At 40.5% G+C, this 20,638-nt stretch overlaps 1 protein-coding gene across 1 annotated transcript; it reads right to left on the bottom strand.

The window, feature by feature from the left end:
• Window positions 1–1,758: 1,758 nt before the first annotated feature.
• LOC117827165 (dnaJ homolog subfamily B member 6-like) lies at window positions 1,759–19,757 on the bottom strand. Its single transcript, XM_034703666.1, has 8 exons — window positions 19,555–19,757; window positions 13,842–13,948; window positions 12,121–12,230; window positions 10,029–10,094; window positions 6,807–6,917; window positions 6,572–6,718; window positions 4,751–4,991; window positions 1,759–2,681 (listed from the first exon to the last, which is right to left on the bottom strand). The coding sequence occupies exons 2-8, from the start codon at window positions 13,904–13,906 to the stop codon at window positions 2,576–2,578; spliced, it is 846 nt and encodes a 281-aa protein (XP_034559557.1). The 5' UTR covers window positions 13,907–13,948; window positions 19,555–19,757; the 3' UTR covers window positions 1,759–2,575.
• Window positions 19,758–20,638: the final 881 nt, after the last annotated feature.

Genomic DNA, 20,638 nt, shown 5'->3' with positions numbered 1-20,638 from the left:
TTTTAATGTAAAGCACATTGAGTTGCCCTCGTGTATGAAATGCGCTATACAAATAAAGCTGCCTTGCCTTGCCTTGCCTTAATAAGGAAATGTGTTGTCACCGTCTGAGCAAGTATACATACATAAACAGAATTAATAAACAATAAGCACCCACCCAACCTCACAACAATATGCACACCCAGGACACATTACTGGGGCATGTTGTTCAGTAGTGCAACAGCACTATTATTATTATTATTATTATTATTATTATTATTACTATTATTATCATTATTATTATTATTATTATTATTATTATTATCATTATAATTATTATTATTATTATTATTATTATTATTATTATTATCATTATAATTATTATTACTATTATTATTATTATTATTATTATTATTATTATCATTATAATTATTATTACTATTATTATTATTATTATTATTATCATTATTATTATTATTATTATTATTATTATTATTATTATTATTATTATCATTATTATTATTATTATCATTATTATTACTATTATTATTATCATCATTACTATTTTTTATTTTACATTTATAAATGTATTATCATTATTCTGATTATTAAAATTATTACTACTTTTATTATTATTTTAATTTTAATCTATGGAAGGAATAAAAAGAATAATGTCTAGAAATTACAAGACCACACCTAACAAACAAAACAGTACAAAAAATGTCTCATCAATTTAATAATATTAATCACAAAATATTCTCATATAATTTACTATTTATCATTATTATTATTATCATTATTATTAATAATGATAATTATTATGATTGCTAATTATTATCAGTATTATTATTATTATGAGGATGATTGTGATTATTATATTTTTTTATTTATGGAAGAAAAAAAAAAGATTAATGTTTAGAAATTACAAGACCAAACGTAAACAAACAAACAAAACATTACAAAAAATGTCTCATAATATTAATCACAAAATATTCTCATACTCTCTTCTTTTTAAAATCTCTTGTCATGGAGTTTGTCCCGGGCTGGTCTGATGTTTTTCCTCTGAGTGATCATTTCATCGTACTGGTTTAATATTGAACACATTCAATGTCACCTGTCCCTCCTGTCTCTGTGTTTCCAACCTGGTCCAAGCTCACCTCAGACCTGGTTGGTTGGGGGGGGGGGGGGCGTTGAGCCCTCACATGCTCCATATATTCAAAAGAAAACAGCTCTTAAAAAGCTCACACTCATGTCAGAGGTTAGTGTAATGTTGCTCTAAATATTTAAGCTGTGATTGGACATGTTCTGATTCTTCATGACTTGTGATGCTGACACATTTGAGTACTCCACTGTCTTTCACTGTAGCCCCTCCCTCCTCTCCTGCTCTCTGATGGGAAACACATAATCTTAATATTTTCCAAATTGCAGCGTTATAATTTTTTTTTTACCCCATACAGTGTGTGCCGATAGAGACATGAGCTATCCAGACTACACTTGTTTTTTGAACCAGGCTGTAAACATGTTTATTTCTGCTGTGAAGATCAGCTTCTTTGAATTGGTGTGTGTGTGGTTTCTGGTACTTCCAGAGCCAGCCTCAAGCGGATCCTGCATGAACTGCAGTTTTGAGCACTTCAGCACTGGCCTCATATTTTTAGACCGGAGGTTGCCGCTTGTTCACAACACTGATGTTTCTAAACCGTGTGTTTACATCTCCTTCCTGTATACACTCTGTGACGGGGGGAATGCTAACATCTACAGAGCAGTCACACAGCACACAGCATGTCAGAATCCTGAAAACAGGATGAACTCATGATTTATTGGTTTACAAAGTACACAAAATTCCTCCCATATTCATATATCATTTATAGAATGCCCTCCATTATTTGTGCATCATGATGCAGCTTAAACATTAAGACTCGACATCTACAGGTGTACATGCATTATTAAATAAACAGAAACACATTGGTTTTAAAACATATAAAATTGCATAACTCATCCTACCGTTGTATTTTCATAAAAAAGAATCATGGCTAAGAAGAGGTTAGACAAGCAGCCAACAGAAAAAGAGAGAGAGAGAGAGAGAGAGGAGGGCGGGAGGGGAGGGGGGGGCTTCACTTATTCATACCCTCCTTTTTTTTAATGTCCAGATGAAAAAGCAAAGTCATGCCATAACTTCTGACACAAGAGTGGAGTGCATACAGAAAGTACTGGAAGGGGTTCATACACATCAGAACAAATACTGTGGTCCCAAACACTGAAAACAAAAACACCAACCTGAGCCAAAACTGAAGGAAAGCTCAACTGAGAGAAAAAAACATCAATGAATGCATAGAAATGTCTGCATCCAAAAACCTCCTCTGAAAACAACAGGGTCGACGGAGAGAGAGAGAGAGAGAGAGAGAGAGAGAGAGAGAGAGAGAGAGAGAGAGAGAGAGAGAGAGAGAGCACATGAGGGAGATAAACACAATCTAAGTATGTACATCCAAACAACAGTAGAGCACTATTATTACATCGCTTTTTTTTCCTTCTGTTTCCAGCTCAAGTTTGTTGGTGTGTTTGTGCTGAGGTAACACTTCTCCAGCAGAGGGCGCTCCTGTCCTCACTTGTGTTGCAGTCGCAGCAGCTGCTCCTTACCGTTAATGGTTATTGACCGCAGCTGCCCGTCCTCCTCCACCTCCACCCGCTCCTGACCGTTCTCAATGATTCTGTTGGAAAACACACACAGAGTCAAACCAGGTTGTAGATCATGGACAGTCTAGAGCGTTGACATGCAGGAGCCAGGGAGGCTGTGGAGGGCTGGCTCTTCTGGTAACAGCTGGATACTTGCGCCTGCCTCAAATGCTGAATATTCCTTCTGCAAAGTGTTCAAATAAATGAAACACTCTTCCTGAACATGCACTCTGTGTGATGTGATCTCAAACTGCATCAAAGACGTGGTGAGATCTGATCACTCCTCACTCCTGGGCCACACGGGCAGGGAGGACGATGAGTGACAGATCTCTGTCTCGTCATTCTTGCTTGAGTAAATGGTTCTTAGCTGTGAAATGTTTCCCTTGACCAGTTTGTCGTAGTTTATGAGACGGTGTGCAGAGGACACAGACGTGTGGTGTGGTTCATTTTCATATTCAAACGATGAGACGCTTTATTTGCATGTTGAGCGAGACATGAGGAAAAATGCTCCCTAGAGGAAGGTTTTGCCAGTTGTGACTGATCACAAGACCTCTGTTTGAATTTCCATTTTCCTGACATGTTTCAAGTGTCTCCTGAAACCTCCTGTCTGTGTCTCTACGTGCCTGTCTCTCTGTCTCTGCCTGTCTCTCTCAGTCTCTCTGTCTCTGCCTGTCTCTCTCAGTCTCTCTGTCTCTGCCTGTGTGTCTCTTTCTCTCTGTCTGCCTATTTCTGCTTGTGTCTCTTTATCTACCTGTCACTACTTGTGCGTCGGTGTCTCTGTATCTATCCGTCTGTGTCTGTCTGCCTGTATCTGCCTTTGTCTCTGTGTCTCTGCCTGTGTCTCTTTCTCTCTGTCTGGCTGCCTGTCTCTGTCAGTGTCTGTGTCTCTCCATCTGCCTGTGTCTATCTCTCTGTCTGTGTGTCTCTGCCTGTGTCTCTGTCTCTCCTTCTGCCTGTGTCTCTGTCTCTCAGTCTGTGCATCTCTGCTTGTGTCTCTGTCTCTTCGTCTGCCCGTCTCTGCCTGTGTCTCTTTATCCCCGTCTGTGTATCTCTGCATGTGTCTCTGTCTCTCCTTCTGCCTGTGTCTCTCAGTCTGTGCATGTCTGCCTGTGTCTCTGTCTGTCCTTCTGCCTGTGTCTCTGTCTCTCAGTCTGTGCATGTCTGCCCGTGTGTCTGTCTCTCCTTCTGCCTGTGTCTCTGTCTCTCCGTCTGTGTGTCTCTTCCTGTGTCTCTGTCTCTACATCTGCCTGTGTCTCTGTCTCTCCTTCTGCCTGTGTCTCTGTCTCTCTGTCTGTGTGTCTCTTCCTGTGTCTCTGTCTCTCCATCTGCCTGTGTCTCTGTCTCTCCTTCTGCCTGTGTCTCTGTCTCTCCGTCTGTGTGTCTCTTCCTGTGTCTCTGTCTGCCTGTCTCTGTCTCTCCATCTGCCTGTCTCTGCCTGTCTCTGCCTGCCTGTCTCTCCGTCTCTGTCTCTCTGTCTGTGTGTCTCTGCCTGTGTCTCTGTATTTCCATCTGCCTGTCTCTGTGTCTCTGTCTCTTCATCTGCCTGTCTCTGCCTGTGTCTCTGTCTCTCCGTCTATGTGTCTCTGCCTGTGTCTCTGTCTGTCTGTCTCTGTCTGCCTGTCTCTGTCTCTACATCTGCCTGTATCTGCTTGTGTCTCTTCCCTCCGCCTGTGTGTCTCTGCCTGTCTCTGCCTTGGTCTCTGTCTCTCCGTCTATGTGTCTCTGTCTGCCTGTCTCTGTCTCTCCATCTGCCTGTCTCTGCTTGTGTCTCTTTCTCTCCACCTGTGTGTCTCTGCCTGTCTCTGCCTTGGTCTCTGTCTCTCCATCTGCCTGTGTCTCTGTTTCTCCATCTACCTGTGTCTCTGTCTCTCCATCTGCCTGTGTCTCTGTTTCTCCATCTACCTGTGTCTCAGTCTCTCCGTCTGCCTGTGTCTCCGTCTCTCCGTCTGCCTGTGTCTCTGTCTCTCCGTCTGCCTGTGTCTCTGTCTCTCCGTCTGCCTGTGTCTCTGTCTCTCCGTCTGCCTGTGTCTCTGTCTCTCCGTCTGCCTGTGTCTCTGTGTCTTCAGACCACATCAAAGACTCACTATCTTTTTTCAGACTCTACCTTTTAGTCGTGATCTTTCTTCCGTTGATGATCTTGGTGGAAGTCGACACAGAGCGGAAGTTTCCCATCCCTCCTCCTCCTCCTCCCCCTCCTCCTCCCCCTCCTCCGAATGAGGTAGAGGAGAAAGAGGTGAATCCTCCTCCTCCGAGACTGCCCATGGTTGTCATTTGACCCATTTGACCCATTTGACCCATGTGACCCATATGACCCATGGCGCTCATGGATCCAAACGAGCCGAAGCCTGAAGAGAAACAGGAGAGAGTGAGTTTCTACAGGGGGAAGGTGTCTTCAGTAGATTTCCATACAGCCACGTGGAAAAACATCCAACGGTCAGAGTTCAGAGCGTGGTTTGCTCAGCTGTGACCCGCTACATGTGCTGCAGAGCGAACCCTAAGATCTGTCTGCAGCACATGTAGCAGCCAGGGTATTAGGAAGTGAAAGAGGAAGCATGATCTCTGCTGGACAACCTGAGAAAATCATTTAATGATAGTTTGAAGATCTTTAAAATGTCAAAGTGTTCATATCATCGCACAGAAGAGAGCAGACACCACATCTCTCTGTCTGACTCTGCCTGTGTCTATGTGACTCTACATCTGCCTGAGTCTGTCTCTGTGCCTCTCTGACTGCCTGTCTGTGCCTGTGCCTCTGTCTCTCCGTCTGCCTGTCTCTGCCTGTGTCTGTGTGTCTCTACCTGTGTCTGTGTGTCTCTACCTGTGTCTGTGCGTCTCTGCCTGTGTCTGTGCGTCTCTGCCTGTGTCTGTACGTCTCTGCCTGTGTTTGTGTGTCTCTACCTGTGTCTGTGCGTCTCTGCCTGTGTCTGTGCGTCTCTGCCTGTGTCTGTGCGTCTCTGCCTGTGTCTGTGCGTCTCTGCCTGTGTCTGTGCGTCTCTGCCTGTGTCTGTGTGTCTGTGCATCTCTGCCTGTGTCTGTGTGTCTCTGCATCTCTACCTGTGTCTGTGTGTCTCTGCGTCTCTGCCTGTGTCTGTGCGTCTCTGCCTGTGTGTCTGTGTGTCTACCTGTGTCTGTGTGTCTCTGCCTGTGTGTCTGTGTGTCTCTGCCTGTGTCTGTGTGTCTCTGCCTGTGTGTCTGTGTGTCTCTGCCTGTGTCTGTGTGTCTCTGCCTGTGTGTCTCTGCCTGTCTCTGTGTGTCTCTGCCTGTGTCTGTGCGTCTCTGCCTGTGTCTGTGTGTCTGTGTGTCTCTGCCTGTGTCTGTGCGTCTCTGCCTGTGTCTGTGTGTCTCTGCCTGTGTCTGTGCGTCTCTGCCTGTGTGTCTCTGCCTGTCTCTGTGTGTCTCTGCCTGTGTCTGTGTGTCTCTGCCTGTGTCTGTGTGTCTCTGCCTGTGTCTGTGCGTCTCTGCCTGTGTCTGTGCGTCTCTTCCTGTGTCTGTGCGTCTCTGCCTGTGTGTCTCTGCCTGTGTGTCTCTGCCTGTGTCTGTGTGTCTCTGCCTGTGTCTGTGCGTCTCTGCCTGTGTGTCTCTGCCTGTCTCTGTGTGTCTCTGCCTGTGTCTGTGCGTCTCTGCCTGTGTCTGTGTGTCTGTGCGTCTCTGCCTGTGTCTGTGTGTCTCTGCCTGTGTCTGTGCGTCTCTGCCTGTGTCTGTGTGTCTCTGCCTGTGTCTGTGTGTCTGTCCGTCTCTGCCTGTGTCTGTGTGTCTCTGCCTGTGTCTGTGTGTCTCTGCCTGTGTCTGTGCGTCTCTGCCTGTGTCTGTGTGTCTCTCTGTCTCCACTACAGATGGCAGGCCCATATCAGCTCCATAATAAGGCCCTGTGGTTTGATCGGTCCCGCTGCGGTCCAACATGTCCTGTCTTCATTAAAGCACGTCTTACCGGGGTCAAAGGGAGAGAAGCCGGCACCAAAGGGAGGGAAACCAACAAAGCCTCCGTAGAAAGAACCCCCTGTCCGGTTGCGATTGGATCTGTTCTGGTGCCGCCGACCGTTGCCGAAAAATGGATCCTCACTAAATGGATCGGTACCTGAGAGAACCGGTGAAGAGGAGTTAATCAGAACTGGAGCAGGATGAAAAGAAGACCAGGTTTCAGGCTTTCACTCGACATGACTCACCAAAGAAATCTGCAAAGGGGTCTCTGCCACCGAAGAACTCCCTGAAGACGTCTTCTGGGTTACGGAATGTAAATGGTTCATGGAAATGGTCCCCGTTGTGGAAATGTCCCCCTGAAACGTCACAGTGAGAAGAATAAGGGATGAGTCAACCTGTTACCAAACAGCTTTAAGAGAGATGAATACGTCAGAGTGAATCAGGTGTTTACATCTCAGAGTTTAATATTCTCAGTGTGTGATAAAAACTTCTCCCTCTAGAAAACGTGACTTATTTATTATTTGCTTTATTAGTCACGTGACCTGAAACCACGGGGACACACAGTTCCTGTTCCCCTGACAGAGAGGGGAGCTGTCCTGAAGCTTTGCAGCTGTATCTACACACAGCGATGCAGAGCGTCTCTCAGAGTGTCTCTCAGAGCGTCTCTCAGAGCGTCTCTCAGAGCGTCTCTCAGAGCGTCTCTCAGAGCGTCTCTCAGAGCGTCTCTCAGAGCGTCTCTCAGCTCAGGAGTCAGGAGGGTGAGAGATAAGCCTCCATGTTTACTGACGTCCTGAAGGTGGAGTTTAACAGTTTAGTTTGTGCCGTCTTGTTTTCTGAGTGAAGTGAACAGATATGAAGTTGAATCTACGATGTAGTGTCTCTGTACTGGTTGACAGCTGCACCCTGTCCTAACTCGACCCTGTAGACTTGTTTATTATTCTCTGTGCATCCAAAAAAGACTTAAAACTGGTGACTGAGCAGAAACTCATCAGGAGTATGTTTCCTCAGGTATCAGGTAGGTTGACTCACATAAAACTGGATTTGTTTTAGCAGCTCGTTCAGTTCCCTCCCCTTTAGGGCGTTAGAATAAAAACAGGTTTTAAACAAGGAAGGTTATTCTTGTTACCAAAATCAAACAAAATAACAAAAAGGATAATGTCAAACACATTTCATTAAGCTCCTGTGAAGATTCAATTTGTTTACTAATATTATTTTATTTTATCATAAATTATTTTAATTAGATTTAAAGGTGACATATCACGATTTTTTCATCAACATATATTGGTCTAAGAGGTCCCCAAAACATGTCTTTAAAGTTTATGCTCAAAAAAACACTTTGAAATCAGATTTCGGTCTGCCTGAAAAACCCTCTTCTTCAGTCCTCCTCAGAACACTCCGTTTTCTCTCTGATCACGCCCCCTCAGGAAGTGGATGTGCCTCGGCTCTCCAGCACGTTGATCTAATGTTTACATGTTGGCTGAATATACACGGCTGCTCAGAGACCCGCGTTACTTCAACCCTCTGAATCTGATCCAGAATCTGATCCTGACGGAGAGGCGCCTGCAGCAGGACCTTTCTGAAGGATTGGTCACAGATTTAGTGTTTCTTGTTGTTTTATTTGTCAGCATGTCGACGTGTGTCTTGGTACACAGCTACGAACATGTAGCTATGTGGCTATGCTAACTAGCGCTAGCACTTATCCATGAAAAATAAAAATCATCCACTAGATCTTCAAATCTGCAGACGTGGGGAGTCAAACCGACCTTTGTGTTTATTAAGACAGCCTACAACTAGCATGCCTCCTTCCTAAGCTCCTTGTTAGCACACATGTGTGCAGGGAATGAAAAACAGAGGAGGGGTTGAGTTGTATTTCATACAGTCTGTGGGCTGAACAAGCTCCGAGCTCTGACTCCGTGACAGACCGGATATTGTTGTTACGTAACAAAAACACTGAAGTCTGAAACGGCTCGTTTCACACACATTTACAGAAAGGTGGAGAAATCAGAACAGGGGCAGAATGGATTCTTTTCATTCTCGGGGGGTTTGTAGACAGGGACACATATTTCAGGTAGAGAACCATTAAAAAGTCCATTTTGCATGATATGTCACCTTTAAAATGTATAAAAATAAATTAATTAATAAATTAATTATCTTGAATGTATTAATATTATTTTATTGTAAATTATTTTAAGTAGATCAAAAATATAAATTCATTATTTAATACATTAATTATCTTTTATGTATTAATATTATTCTAGTTTACTGTAAATTATTTAAACTAAAAAAATATATATATTTAAAAATAATCAATTAATACATTATTTATTTTTTATTTATTGATATTTTATCGTAAATTATTTAAACTAAATTAAAAATATATACAAATTAATTAAGTAATGAATTAATACATTCACTATTTTTAATGAATTTTATTTTCATTTTTCTCTTCAGGACTATGGACTTTTTATTTTTGTTCAATTTAATGAAATATTTGTGCATGAGATCAGCCTCAGAGTCTAATGGCTGCATTGAGGTTTTGTGCTGTGTCTAATAAAAAAAGTAAAAACATAAAAAATCTCCTGTAAGTAACTTTCCATGTGAGTTGATTTTGGCGCCCCCTGTGGACAGAGCAGTCTCTGCTGATCTTGTCTTGTACCTTTGTGTTTTAAAACATCTCTTTCTGCCTTCTCTTAACAGTCATTTGTTTCATATCTTAATAATCTGATGTCTGAGGTCTTTTTTTTATCCCTTCTTACCCTGATGCAGCAGATTCAGACTTTAAAAATAACTACAGAAATAAGCTTCCTTCTCTCTGATGGTCTTCTTTGATTTTGTGTGTCTTTAAGAGGCATCAGTATTCATTTCAGTCTGACAGGAGCTTTAACTGAAATACAAATAAAAACTAATGAAGACGCTTGAACTCTTAGCACCTTGATTATAAAACCCTTCAGAAGAGTCTCTGTATTTAAAACAAAGATGGTGCTTCCCCCTCTTATAAACGTGTTTCTTCTGAATTACCCAGAAGCCACCTCTGCTGGCACTGGACACACACTAATCTGAGAGTGAGTCAAACTAAACGGGTCCAACGCGTTTTTAAAATCGCTTTGAAGTGAGTTAAAGTCGCTGCAGGGCGAATGAATGAATGCATGTTCACACAATGAGCTTGTTTAGCCACAAACAGGACCAGGTTGTTATTCAGGTCTCTGACATCATCACAGGAGGGTTTCTAGAGACACACATCTTTGTGTGAACGATGTAAGGTGCTGCAACAGCTGTTTATCATTTTCTTTGACGCCACAAGACTCCTTCAAAACAAAGGAGACACGCTGCTCCACTGTGGATGATCTGGATCCATCATGATACACACAAACAGTCTAACTACTCCATACATCTCTTTGTTCTTCTGAGTGAAATGTTTGACCTCCATGTTTTTAACATTCAAAAGACGTTTAGTTATGATCACGTACCCCTTCCTCCGTTGTTCGCCGTCAGTCCCTCTTTCCCATAGCGGTCGTATAAGGTCCTCTTATTGGCTGGAAGAGAAAAGAAAGTTAAAATGTATCCACAAAGACAAAACTGGTTCTCTTCAGTACGACAGCTTCCTGTTAGAGGAGAAACATGTAGTCACTTTACTTTTTTCACATACAAAAAAGATAGAACAAATAAAAACTAATGAAAGAAAGAGAAATCAAGAGAATCACAGATGGAAAAAACAATGAATGTGAATGGTTTTTGGAAAAATTGACAAAAAATGTTTGACCAAAAAATTTTGAACAACAAATTTTGAACAACAAATTTAAAAAAAAAAAAATTCACTTTTTTATTATTTTTTTTTTTTCTGAAAATTATTATTTTTTTTAAATGTTTTTTGGTTTTTTTTGAAAAATACAAAATTGCAAAAAGAAATTTGACAAAAAAATTTTTACAAAAAAGTTGACCCAGGGCCTGTCGAAAAAAAAAAAAAAATCTCAATTTGAAATTGTGCTCCAAAAGCAGAAAAACATGAAAAAAGTGAAAATTTTGCGCCTGCGGTTAAAAACATGTAAAAAGCAATGAATGAATCAACATGTGAGAGGAGATAAGCGCGAGTAGCAAAGACGTTTCAACACGGCTTTAAAATCCTTTTGAACTCAAAAAGCCGTGGCAGAGATCGGCCGGTGTTCCGGTTTAAACAGCGACCCTGTTAACTGGAGACTCTCAGCCGGATGCATCCCTCATAAACGTCTTTAGACGATCATTAAATATCTGATGAGGATATTTTGAAATCTTAATAAAAACTAAACTAGTTTGCATTCCCAGGAAATCCCTCTGTGTTTCAACAGCTGTGTAAACTCCACAAACACTGACACGTTCAGCTGAAGGTCTCCAGTTTACAGGGTCACTTTTAAAGCCGGAACACCGGGAGAGACGCATTCACGGTGGGGCTGAGAGAAGACTACTGTTACAAGCTGCTAAATAAAAACAAATAAAAACTAATGAAAGAAAGAGAGATCAAGTGAATCACAGATGACTGTGAATGGTTTTTGGAAAAATTGACAAAAAATGTTTGACCAAAAAATGTTTGACCAAAAAATGTTTGACCCAAAAAATTTTGACCAACAAATTTTGAAAAAAAAAATTAGATTTTTTTTTTTTTTTCTTTCTGAAAATTATTTTTTTTTAAATGTTTTTTTTTTTTTTGAAAAATACAAAATTGCAAAAAAAAAAAAATGACAAAAAAATTTGACAAAAAAGTTGACCCGGGGCCGGTCGAAAAATTTTTTTTCTCAATTTGAAATTGTGCTCCAAAAGCAGAAAAACATGAAAAAAGTGAAAATTTTGCTCCTGCGGTTAAAAACATGGAAAAAGCAAAGACTGAATCAACACGTGAGAGGAGATAAGCAGCAGCAAAGACGTTTCAACACGGCTTTAAAATCCTTTTGAACTCAAAAAGCCGTGGCAGAGATCGGCCGGTGTTCCAGTTTAAACAGCGACCCTGTTAACTGGAGACTCTCAGCCGGATGCATCCCTCATAAACGTCTTTAGACTGTGTAAACTCCACAAACACTGACACGTTCAGCTGAAGGTCTCCAGTTTACAGGGTCACTTTTAAAACCTGAACACCAGGAGGAGAGACGCATTCACGGTGGGCTGAGAGAAGACTACTGTTACAAGCTGCTAAATCAAGAGAATCACAGCTTCTTCTTTTGAAAAGTACACACACATACAAAAAAGATAGAACAAATAAAAACTAATGAAAGAAAGAGAAATCTAGTGAATCACAGATGTGTGTGATGTTATTGTGCACGGCAGGCTGATTGAAGACACATTCAGCAATGCAGGCCCTGCCCACCGAAAGTCCCGGGACCTTTGAAAAGTACTACAGGGGGAGATTATCTTCCCCTGAACTAAATTTAGACCCTGGGTCCACCGGTCGAAGTCCACCAGTCCCTGCGGTTGAAAAATGCCTCCTGTGTACTCTTTAGGTCTCTGTTCCTCTGAGGGTGTACCTGGATCTCCTCTGCCCTCCCTAACACACTGTGCTGCTGGTTTAATACATCAGAGATCTGTGATACCAACCGTCTGACAGGACTTCATACGCCTCTGACAGCTCCTTGAACTTCTTGTCAGCCTCGTCCTTGTTCTCTGGGTTTTTATCAGGATGCCACCTCAGGGCCAGCTTTCTGTACCTGTACGGGGACAGAGGACAGAGGGGAGGAAAACCATCTTCATCAGGTTTTTATATGACCTGGTGTAGTGATGCATGATAATAAACATAGTAAGTACAAAGTATAACTGATTAAAAACAAACATGGGATACATAAAAACTGTCAGAGGCCTGAACCTCACAGCAGGACGTGCAGAAGTCAAGTTTGGAGGGATGGAGGGAGAGAGACGAGCACAGTTTGACTCTCCTGAGGATTTTAATATTTATTGAAGATGTTTAATCTTCACTGAAATCATCAAATCACTGACGCCTCATCCCTGTTAAACTTAAAGACATGAGATAAGTATGGACTGCTCTGAACCGTGTTCTCATCTGTGTTTATGTATCTCTCTCTGTTGGCTCCCGTCCGTCCTGCAGCTGATACAACACGTCTGAAACTGTGAAACACGCCACACAAGATCAGAGCCACTGAACCAATCAGAGCTCAGAGTTCATTAAAGGAGTACACACGTTGTTATCATGTTGTTCTTCTTGTATTTGAAAAGGAGATGTGTAGATGTTTGATCAAATAAGACAATCCCCTGACGTCTGACTGGTTCATGTTTTGATTGATCTCAGGCTGCGTTATGAGAACAGGCTCGTGGAACTGCAGGTCAATTGTCTTTGCAAAGCACAGTGATAGCAATTAATCAGAATACAGTGTGGATATATTGAACAGGAAGTGATTGATTGTGGCTTCAGCTAATAGAGCACACAGGGAATCTGCCTCTTCTTCCTACAGAGGGCTAACAAGGCAGCCTCCTGTTCCACATGGCTCCTGTGTGACGTTTGGATGGAGACACTGAACTAAACAGAAGCAAAGAGAAGACAACCCACACATACTTACTCTCCCTTATGTCAGAAATCTAACCACTCATATGCCTGAGGTCAAACCATCACCCAGAGGCATATCAGGTGGAATCAGAAGACCAGCAGAGTGACCCTCAGATTAATCCTTCAGGCTAATCGATGGATATGAGAACGTATTTGTTAGATCCTGAGGGGCAGGTTGGCTCCTTGCACAGCAGTGTCTGTTATTCGAGGAGGACAGACTAAAGCTCACTTTAGGGCCTGTTAGCTCACTGAGGTACCCGCATGCACTGAGAAGAACTAGATCTTAATGAAAACCTGAAGTCTGAAGATGCTCGTTTATTGAATGGGGATCAGGTGGACTCGTTCTGTCACAGTCTCTGGAGGTTACCAGGTAACTACCACAGCCAAAGCAACTTTCCAATCCAATTTAACCTGGTGAGTTGGTGTGACTGGTGTCACCTTGTGTGAATTACTACATGTGTCTTGTCTTTGCACTGACGTAAGATGCAATATCAGCATGCAAAGCTGTGGCTGAGCATTTGGTTGAAACACACCTTAGAGCCTGTATGAGGATTCAAGCTTTTAAAGTCAAGGTGAGCTGAGAGATTGAGCATACTGTTTGAATCTTAACCCATCACTCGACCCTGATATGATCCAGTTACTGATGTGAGCGTTAACACTCATAAAGGCAGAGCTGTGGGTCGATCAGTCTGATTGGTTGAGCTGGTACAGAGGTAGGAACACCTTCATGGAGGTCAAAGTTTGAATGTTATCAACTCACGCTTTTTTGATCTCATCTGCAGTGGAGTCTCTCCGGACACCTAACACCTGGTAGTAGTCCCCCATGATGAGCGGATGAGGGGAGACACTTCAGGGAGCTGGATGAAACTGAAAAAACAAAGAAGTGATGAGCAGTGTGTAACACACACACACACACACACACACACACACACACACACACACACACACACACACACACACACACACACACACACACACACACACACACACACACACACACACACACACACACACACACACACACACACACACACACACACACATCCTCGAATGCTTCCCTTTTAAATGTTCCTCGTGTCGTGTGAGAGCTTCCTGTTTGTATGCCCCTAAACTCTGAACTCCCTGCCTCTGGACATTAACCCTCCTGTTATGTTAGTTTCTGAGGGACAGCAATAAGGTTCCTGGGTCAACTTGACCCAGGGCATATTTAACCCTCCTGTTATGTTCGTTTCTCAGGGTCAGCAATAAGGTTCCTGTGGCATATTTAACCCTCCTGTTATGTTTGTTTCTTCGGGTCAGCAATAAGGTTCCTGGGTCAACTTGACCCGGGGCATATTCAACCCTCTTGTTTCTTAGGGACAAAAATTGAATCCCCCCCGGGGATTCATAAAGTACGCTTCTTCTTCTTCTTCTTCTTCTTCTTCTTCTTCTTCTTCTTCTTCTTCTTCTTCTTCTTCTTCTTCTTCTTCTTCTTCTTCTTCTTCTTCTTCTTCTTCTTCTTCTTCTTCTTCTTCTTCTTCTTCTTCTTCTTCTTCTTCTTCTTCTTCTTCTTCTTCTTCTGTTCCTGGGTCAACTTGACCCGGGGCAAATTTAAAACAGCGAGTGTTTTTGAAAGTAAACTAAAGACTTAGCTTTTTAATCTTGCTTTTAACTTGGAGTATTTTCCTTTTTGGCCTGGACTGCATTATTACCACTATGACCATTGTTTTAACATTGTTTTTATTTTTTATATCTTATTATATTATATTTTTCATTTATTTCTGGTATTTATCTGATTTAATTTTACTGATTGTATTGTACTGATTTGATGTTAATTTTCTGGTATTTATCTGATTTGATTTGAATGATTTTATTATTTTCTGATATTTATCTGATTTGATTTTCAATTATTTGATTAATTATTTTATGTTAATGTCTGATATTTATCTGATTGAATTTTATTATAATGATTTTATTTTATTTTGCTATTTGTATGGTATTTCTCTGAAGAGGATTTGGGCCACTGGAAAAAAATTTGAGTTGGAAAGCACATTTTTTTCTCTAAAAGGTTGTATTTATTTTTTATTCTAAGATTAAAATTCTGACTTTAATCTCAGAATCTTAAAATAAATGACACCTTAAATTTTACTTTTTATTCCCCTCCCTCCAAAAACATTTGTCTCCAGTGGCCCTGATCCTCTCCTGTAGAAAAATCAGCCTGTATTCTAAGTTTGCCGAACACTTACCATGATGTTTCTGTCAGCACAGGGAGAAACCAGCACAAGTGTCCTTCTGTGTGAACACTCTAACAACATTTAAAGCTTCTAAAGCAGCTTCAGTCAAAGTCTGCTCCACACCACGTCCCCACAGCCTGCTGCTGTGAAAGTCTGAGCAGCTCAGAGATGTTGTCTCCTGACACTGCCTCAGTTTAATGTCTGTGTGTTCAACAAAGCCTCTTTTGTTTGGAGTACAAAGGTTTATAACAGAGCTTCTGGTGCACTGAGTCAGCAGCACCAGAGGGTCTACAGCAGCAAGTAGACAAAGCAGAAAACTCCTCTGTAGCTTTGTCACATTTCACCTCAGCAGATTCACAAACCCTGCACCTGCAACCAGCATCTCTGTTACACCTCTTAATCCAGTGTGCTCTTTGTTTAAGACCTGCATGGTGCCATGTTCCCTCTACGTGTACTCACCCCAGTTTATCTAATTCAACACATTCAACAGATAGTGCCTCCCTCTCTCTTATCTCCCTGTGAACATCTGTTGGTGGTTTCAGCCTCGACAGACTGCACCACACTGACCGCTGACCTCCCGCTCCCCCCATGATCAGATCCATACTATCCCTGCATTGTCTGCCACACTCCACCATCTCATCCTGTACTGACTCTCTGACTGCTGATGACATTATAATGCATATTACATTATATTATATAATTATCTTGCTATATTATATTAAAATACTATTGTTTACTACAACTTACGGTCATATATATACCCATATTTACTTATCATAGTGCTTACTCGGTCATTACCAAACCATAACCATTTTATGGGTTTGGGGAAACACCTATAAAAGCTCCCTGCAACCACTGTCAGTCCTACAGAAAAGAGCCATCAGAACACTTCACAATGTTGATTTCTGTTTAATTATTTGACCTTGTAGATGTTAAAACTGCACAAATTGTGTTTAAGGCAAGGAAAAATCTCCTTCCAGGAAATATTCAAAGATTGTTCTTTGAAAGAGAGGGGGGGTTACAACTTCAGAGGGAAGTTGAGATTAAAGACGGTGAGTGTTCGGACCACAAGGAGAAGTTTCTGTATTTCAGTCTGTGGAGTAAAACTTTGGAACAGTCTCAATATGGAGCTACAGCAATGTCTGAACATAATCCAGTTCAAGAAGAAGTACAAAGAAATGATTTTCATGAAGTACAAGGAGGAAGACTAGTGCTGAGAATCATGAGGGGTTCACTTTTGTTTGTTGGTGTAAATATGAAGATAATATATGAAGATATAAGGGCAGAAAATGGTGAATAGAGGGGGTAGGATTAGATCAGTTTGAACTTCTTCCTACTCCTTTTCACACATGTAAAGTAAATTGTTTCACTGCTTGCTAATATTAATATCTGGGGCGGCAGTAGCTCAGTCCATAGGGACCTGGCTTGGGAACCGAAGGGTCGCCAGTTCGAGTCCCAGCATGGACGAAGTTTGGCAAGTGGACTGGTGGCTGGAGAGGTGCTGGTTCACTTGCCTGGGCACTGCCGAGGTGCCTCACTCTGACATCCCTCCCAAAGTGCATGTCCACTGCATGTGTGTGTGTGCTTGATTGTATGTATATACTAAAAAAAATAATTGAATTTCCCCCTGGGGATTAATAAAGTACGTTTCTTTCTTTCTTTCTTCTTTTCTTTTGTAAAACTGTTTTTTTTTTCTTGTATGTTTGTAGAACTCTTTCTTCTTTTCTACTTGTATGCTTTTATTTTGTATTTTCTACTTTGACATGTTTGAAATAAAGTCATCAAAAAAAAAAATCAAAAAAAAATCACTCCATGTCAACCTGTCACTACTGAAACATTTTAAATACTGCCTTTAATTAACACTATTTAATCCATTTGTAACATTTGTATTTATCTTAATTAAAGAGATATCACTTTGTCCACAAGGGGGGCGCCAGAATCGATACAAAACAAAAGTTCCTCACAGCAGCTTTAAATATATATATTTTTTGTAATTCTCTTTTAATTGAGATATCTTGTCATTATAACACATTTCAATTAGGGATGTACATTTTAAGTATTTTCTGTGATCGATTTTTGGAAATGTTAACGATCAATTATCGATTAATTGATGACATTATTATTCTTACGTCAAAAACAATGCCAAATACGTTGTTTTCCCCCTAAATTGTATTTTCTACAGCAACAAAATGCAAATCACTGACGGGATTGAATACAGGCACACGTTTGACACGCTGATTATCAACGATCAGGCTCATTAAAATATTCTCCGCGGACATAATCTTATAAAGTGAAGGCTCATAATACTAACAGAAAAGTCCTTCAGACTCACAGTGTCCAGTTTTCTGTCTACTCGTTCTTATTGAGAAACATAATCATGTGTATTCGGTCAGGTGTCAGCCGGGAGCGCAACCGGGTCATAATCAGTCCCGCTGGAGAAAAGCTCAGACGGCTCTGATGTTGCTGGTCTGTAAACGTAGCGTACCTGAATTTCCCACCTGTCTGTTGCCTTCGTATCCAAAGGTGGGAAATGTTCTGTTTAAAGCTGTCAACCTTTGTGTCTGTGTTGTTGTTGGCAGCAGTTTTGTATTGATCCTCTTTTAAAAAGCGCACGTGGAGACCTGACGCACAGCCGCCAGCTGAGCGTCTCCGCTGTGCGCAACACCTTTAACACCTGATTCACATCGAAACATGCTTTAAACTTAAAACACCTCCCTGATAGATGAGTGTAATATGAGCCACATGATGTTTGTTCCACGTGACGGAAAATTGATAACAAAAATGTGTGTTTCGAGTAATTTCTTAATCAATTAATCGATAATCGATTAATTGTAGTCATCCCTAATTTCAATACATCTTATAATAAAACAAAATACATATAAAGTAAAAACAAAAACAAACAAAACACAACCTGATAATAGGATGTCGTTATCACATCTGGTGAGAATTTACTTTTATGCAAATATATATCCAAATATCTCTATTCTAAAATCACTTTCCTTTTTGTCAGTCATACAAGTCAACTGGCCCTTCTTTAAAATTACACTTCAAGGAACAGTCATAAAAGCCAAGAGACAGGACCAGAAGAATCGTATATAAATAATAAAAGCAAAGTAATTCAAGTAAAATAAAATACAACAAGATTAATATAATGAAATAAGAATTGTGATAATAATGACAGTGATAATAACATTCACAATACTGATAGTATAACATGAATACCAGTAACACTTACAAATCTGTAGCAATGAACCATGGGGATGGTAGTTTGCATTTATCTTGTAAATTGTAATCTAGCTGTTGTGTGTCCTTTGAATTTATCCATCTCTAATCTGGTCAAATAAGTCAGTTTTTCCATGGTATAAATTCTTTCAGCCCAATCCTTGACCTTAGATATCTCTGTCATAAGCCATTTCTGTGTTATGGCTTTTTTACTTGCAATTAACATTACCCTAAACATATATTTCTCTGCAAAGCCTGTAAGTTCTACTGTCATTTTTCCCAGATATAATAGTTCAAAGGTAAGTGGAAGTGAAGTCCTCAGAATGATCTCCATACTTTTCTGAAGCTCCAGCCAGTAAGACTTAATTAAAGGATAACCTCAAAAGATATGGAAGTGATTTTCCCTCCCTTCTCCACACTTCCTCCAACACCTTGTGTCTTTAGACTTTTGTTGTAATTATATTCTATCTTAATTTATGTATTTGTACTTATTTTATTTCACTAATTGGAACTTCTTCTTGATTGTATTTATGTCTGGGTTGCTGCAACAACTGGATTCACCCCCAGGGATCAATAAAGTAACATCTTTTGTTTTTAATGGAACAATAAAAGCCCAATAATTACACTGTATTATATCAAGCACTACTCTCCAAGGTAACCCCATGATTGAACCTGCATGATAAGGCTTTAGGTAACCTCAGGTAAATCAAGGCATTAAGATGAACGACGCCAACCATCTGCACCTGACCTCCATACCGCCTGATCCAGTTCTCTCTGATCCAGTTCTCTCTGATCCAGCTCCCTGAGACCACCTGCCTCACATCATCCCCACCACAGAATACCTCAAACATGTACAGCACAGCTTCCACATGTTTAACTCCCCAGTATTCCTAAAGAGGGTTCTGGTCTGAATGAGAGGGTTTGTTTGTGCTCGCTGTTGTTAGCTGCTTACCTCCACATGCTAACATAAGCTGGTTACAGCGTTAGCAGTAAACATCATTAGCCGCCGTTAGCTTCTCCTGTATCACACAGTCTCACCTGATTCACGTCCCGGAGTCAGTGAAGTCCGTGGGTACTCAGGACAGACTCACAGTTTGTCATTGAAGCAGTGACACAAGCTAAACGGGAGATTTCCACGGACTGTTCATAGATTTATTCATGTTCAGAAATCTGCAGCTTCTCCTCCTCAGCTCCGACGCAACTTCCTGTTTCTGTCTTCTTTGTCATGCGCAGTTTGTGTGCAGGGATTAAAGAGGAGAGGCTCACTACCGCCACCAAGTGGACAGACTCTGTACTCACCTGATCATTGGATGACCCATTTATCTGAAGTCTGTGTGTTCATGACTCTAATGTGGAAATGTATGGAGACAAAACAGTGACTTTAATGTTTTGCATTGGAAACACACCCTGAAATAATTTTTTTTTTTTTAAATGGCATTGAAAAAAAATTGTAAAGGCATCTTAACATGTATTGCGTTAGATGTGTCTGATTCCTGAGCGATCAAAGGGACATTTCACATAAAAACATACATTTAGCTAGACGTGGAAATACGTTTTGTATAAAAGTTACAGACATGTGTAGAATAGAATAGTTTGAGAAAGCACAACTCCATAATGTGCTCAATAATGTATTTTTTTATCTCATTATTGTCCATATGAGCATGCTTGAACAACGTATTCCTCAATAAATATTTTATAAATAGTATTTATACAATTAAAATCGCAAATTCCAACCCCACACAAACATTGACCCTAACAAGACACATTTTTTGTTTATTTATTTATTTTTATACATGTATATATAGGCTATATAATTATTATTATTATTGCTAATCATTATTGTTATCATACTATCAACCTCTTGAAATCAATACTTAGTAAACTGTCATTCAGCCTTCATTTTTTCATTATCATTGTTAATAAACTGTATTTATTTTCATTCAATTATTATTGTGATTAGTATTATTTTTCCTTCTTTCATTGCTTATTTTTTAGAGGTTATTTTTGTTGTTGTTCTTTTGTTTTTATTTTTCTCTTATTATTATTGTTAATATCATAATTATATTATTATTATCACTTCTTTGTTTGTCTTCTTTTTTTAGTTTTATGTTGTTCATATTCG

Source organism: Notolabrus celidotus, chromosome 15 (assembly GCF_009762535.1).
Source record: "Notolabrus celidotus isolate fNotCel1 chromosome 15, fNotCel1.pri, whole genome shotgun sequence".
In the NCBI taxonomy this organism is placed as follows: domain Eukaryota; kingdom Metazoa; phylum Chordata; class Actinopteri; order Labriformes; family Labridae; genus Notolabrus; species Notolabrus celidotus.
The sequence above is the reverse complement of the archived record's forward strand: the minus strand, read 5'-3'. Positions and strand labels throughout refer to the sequence as shown.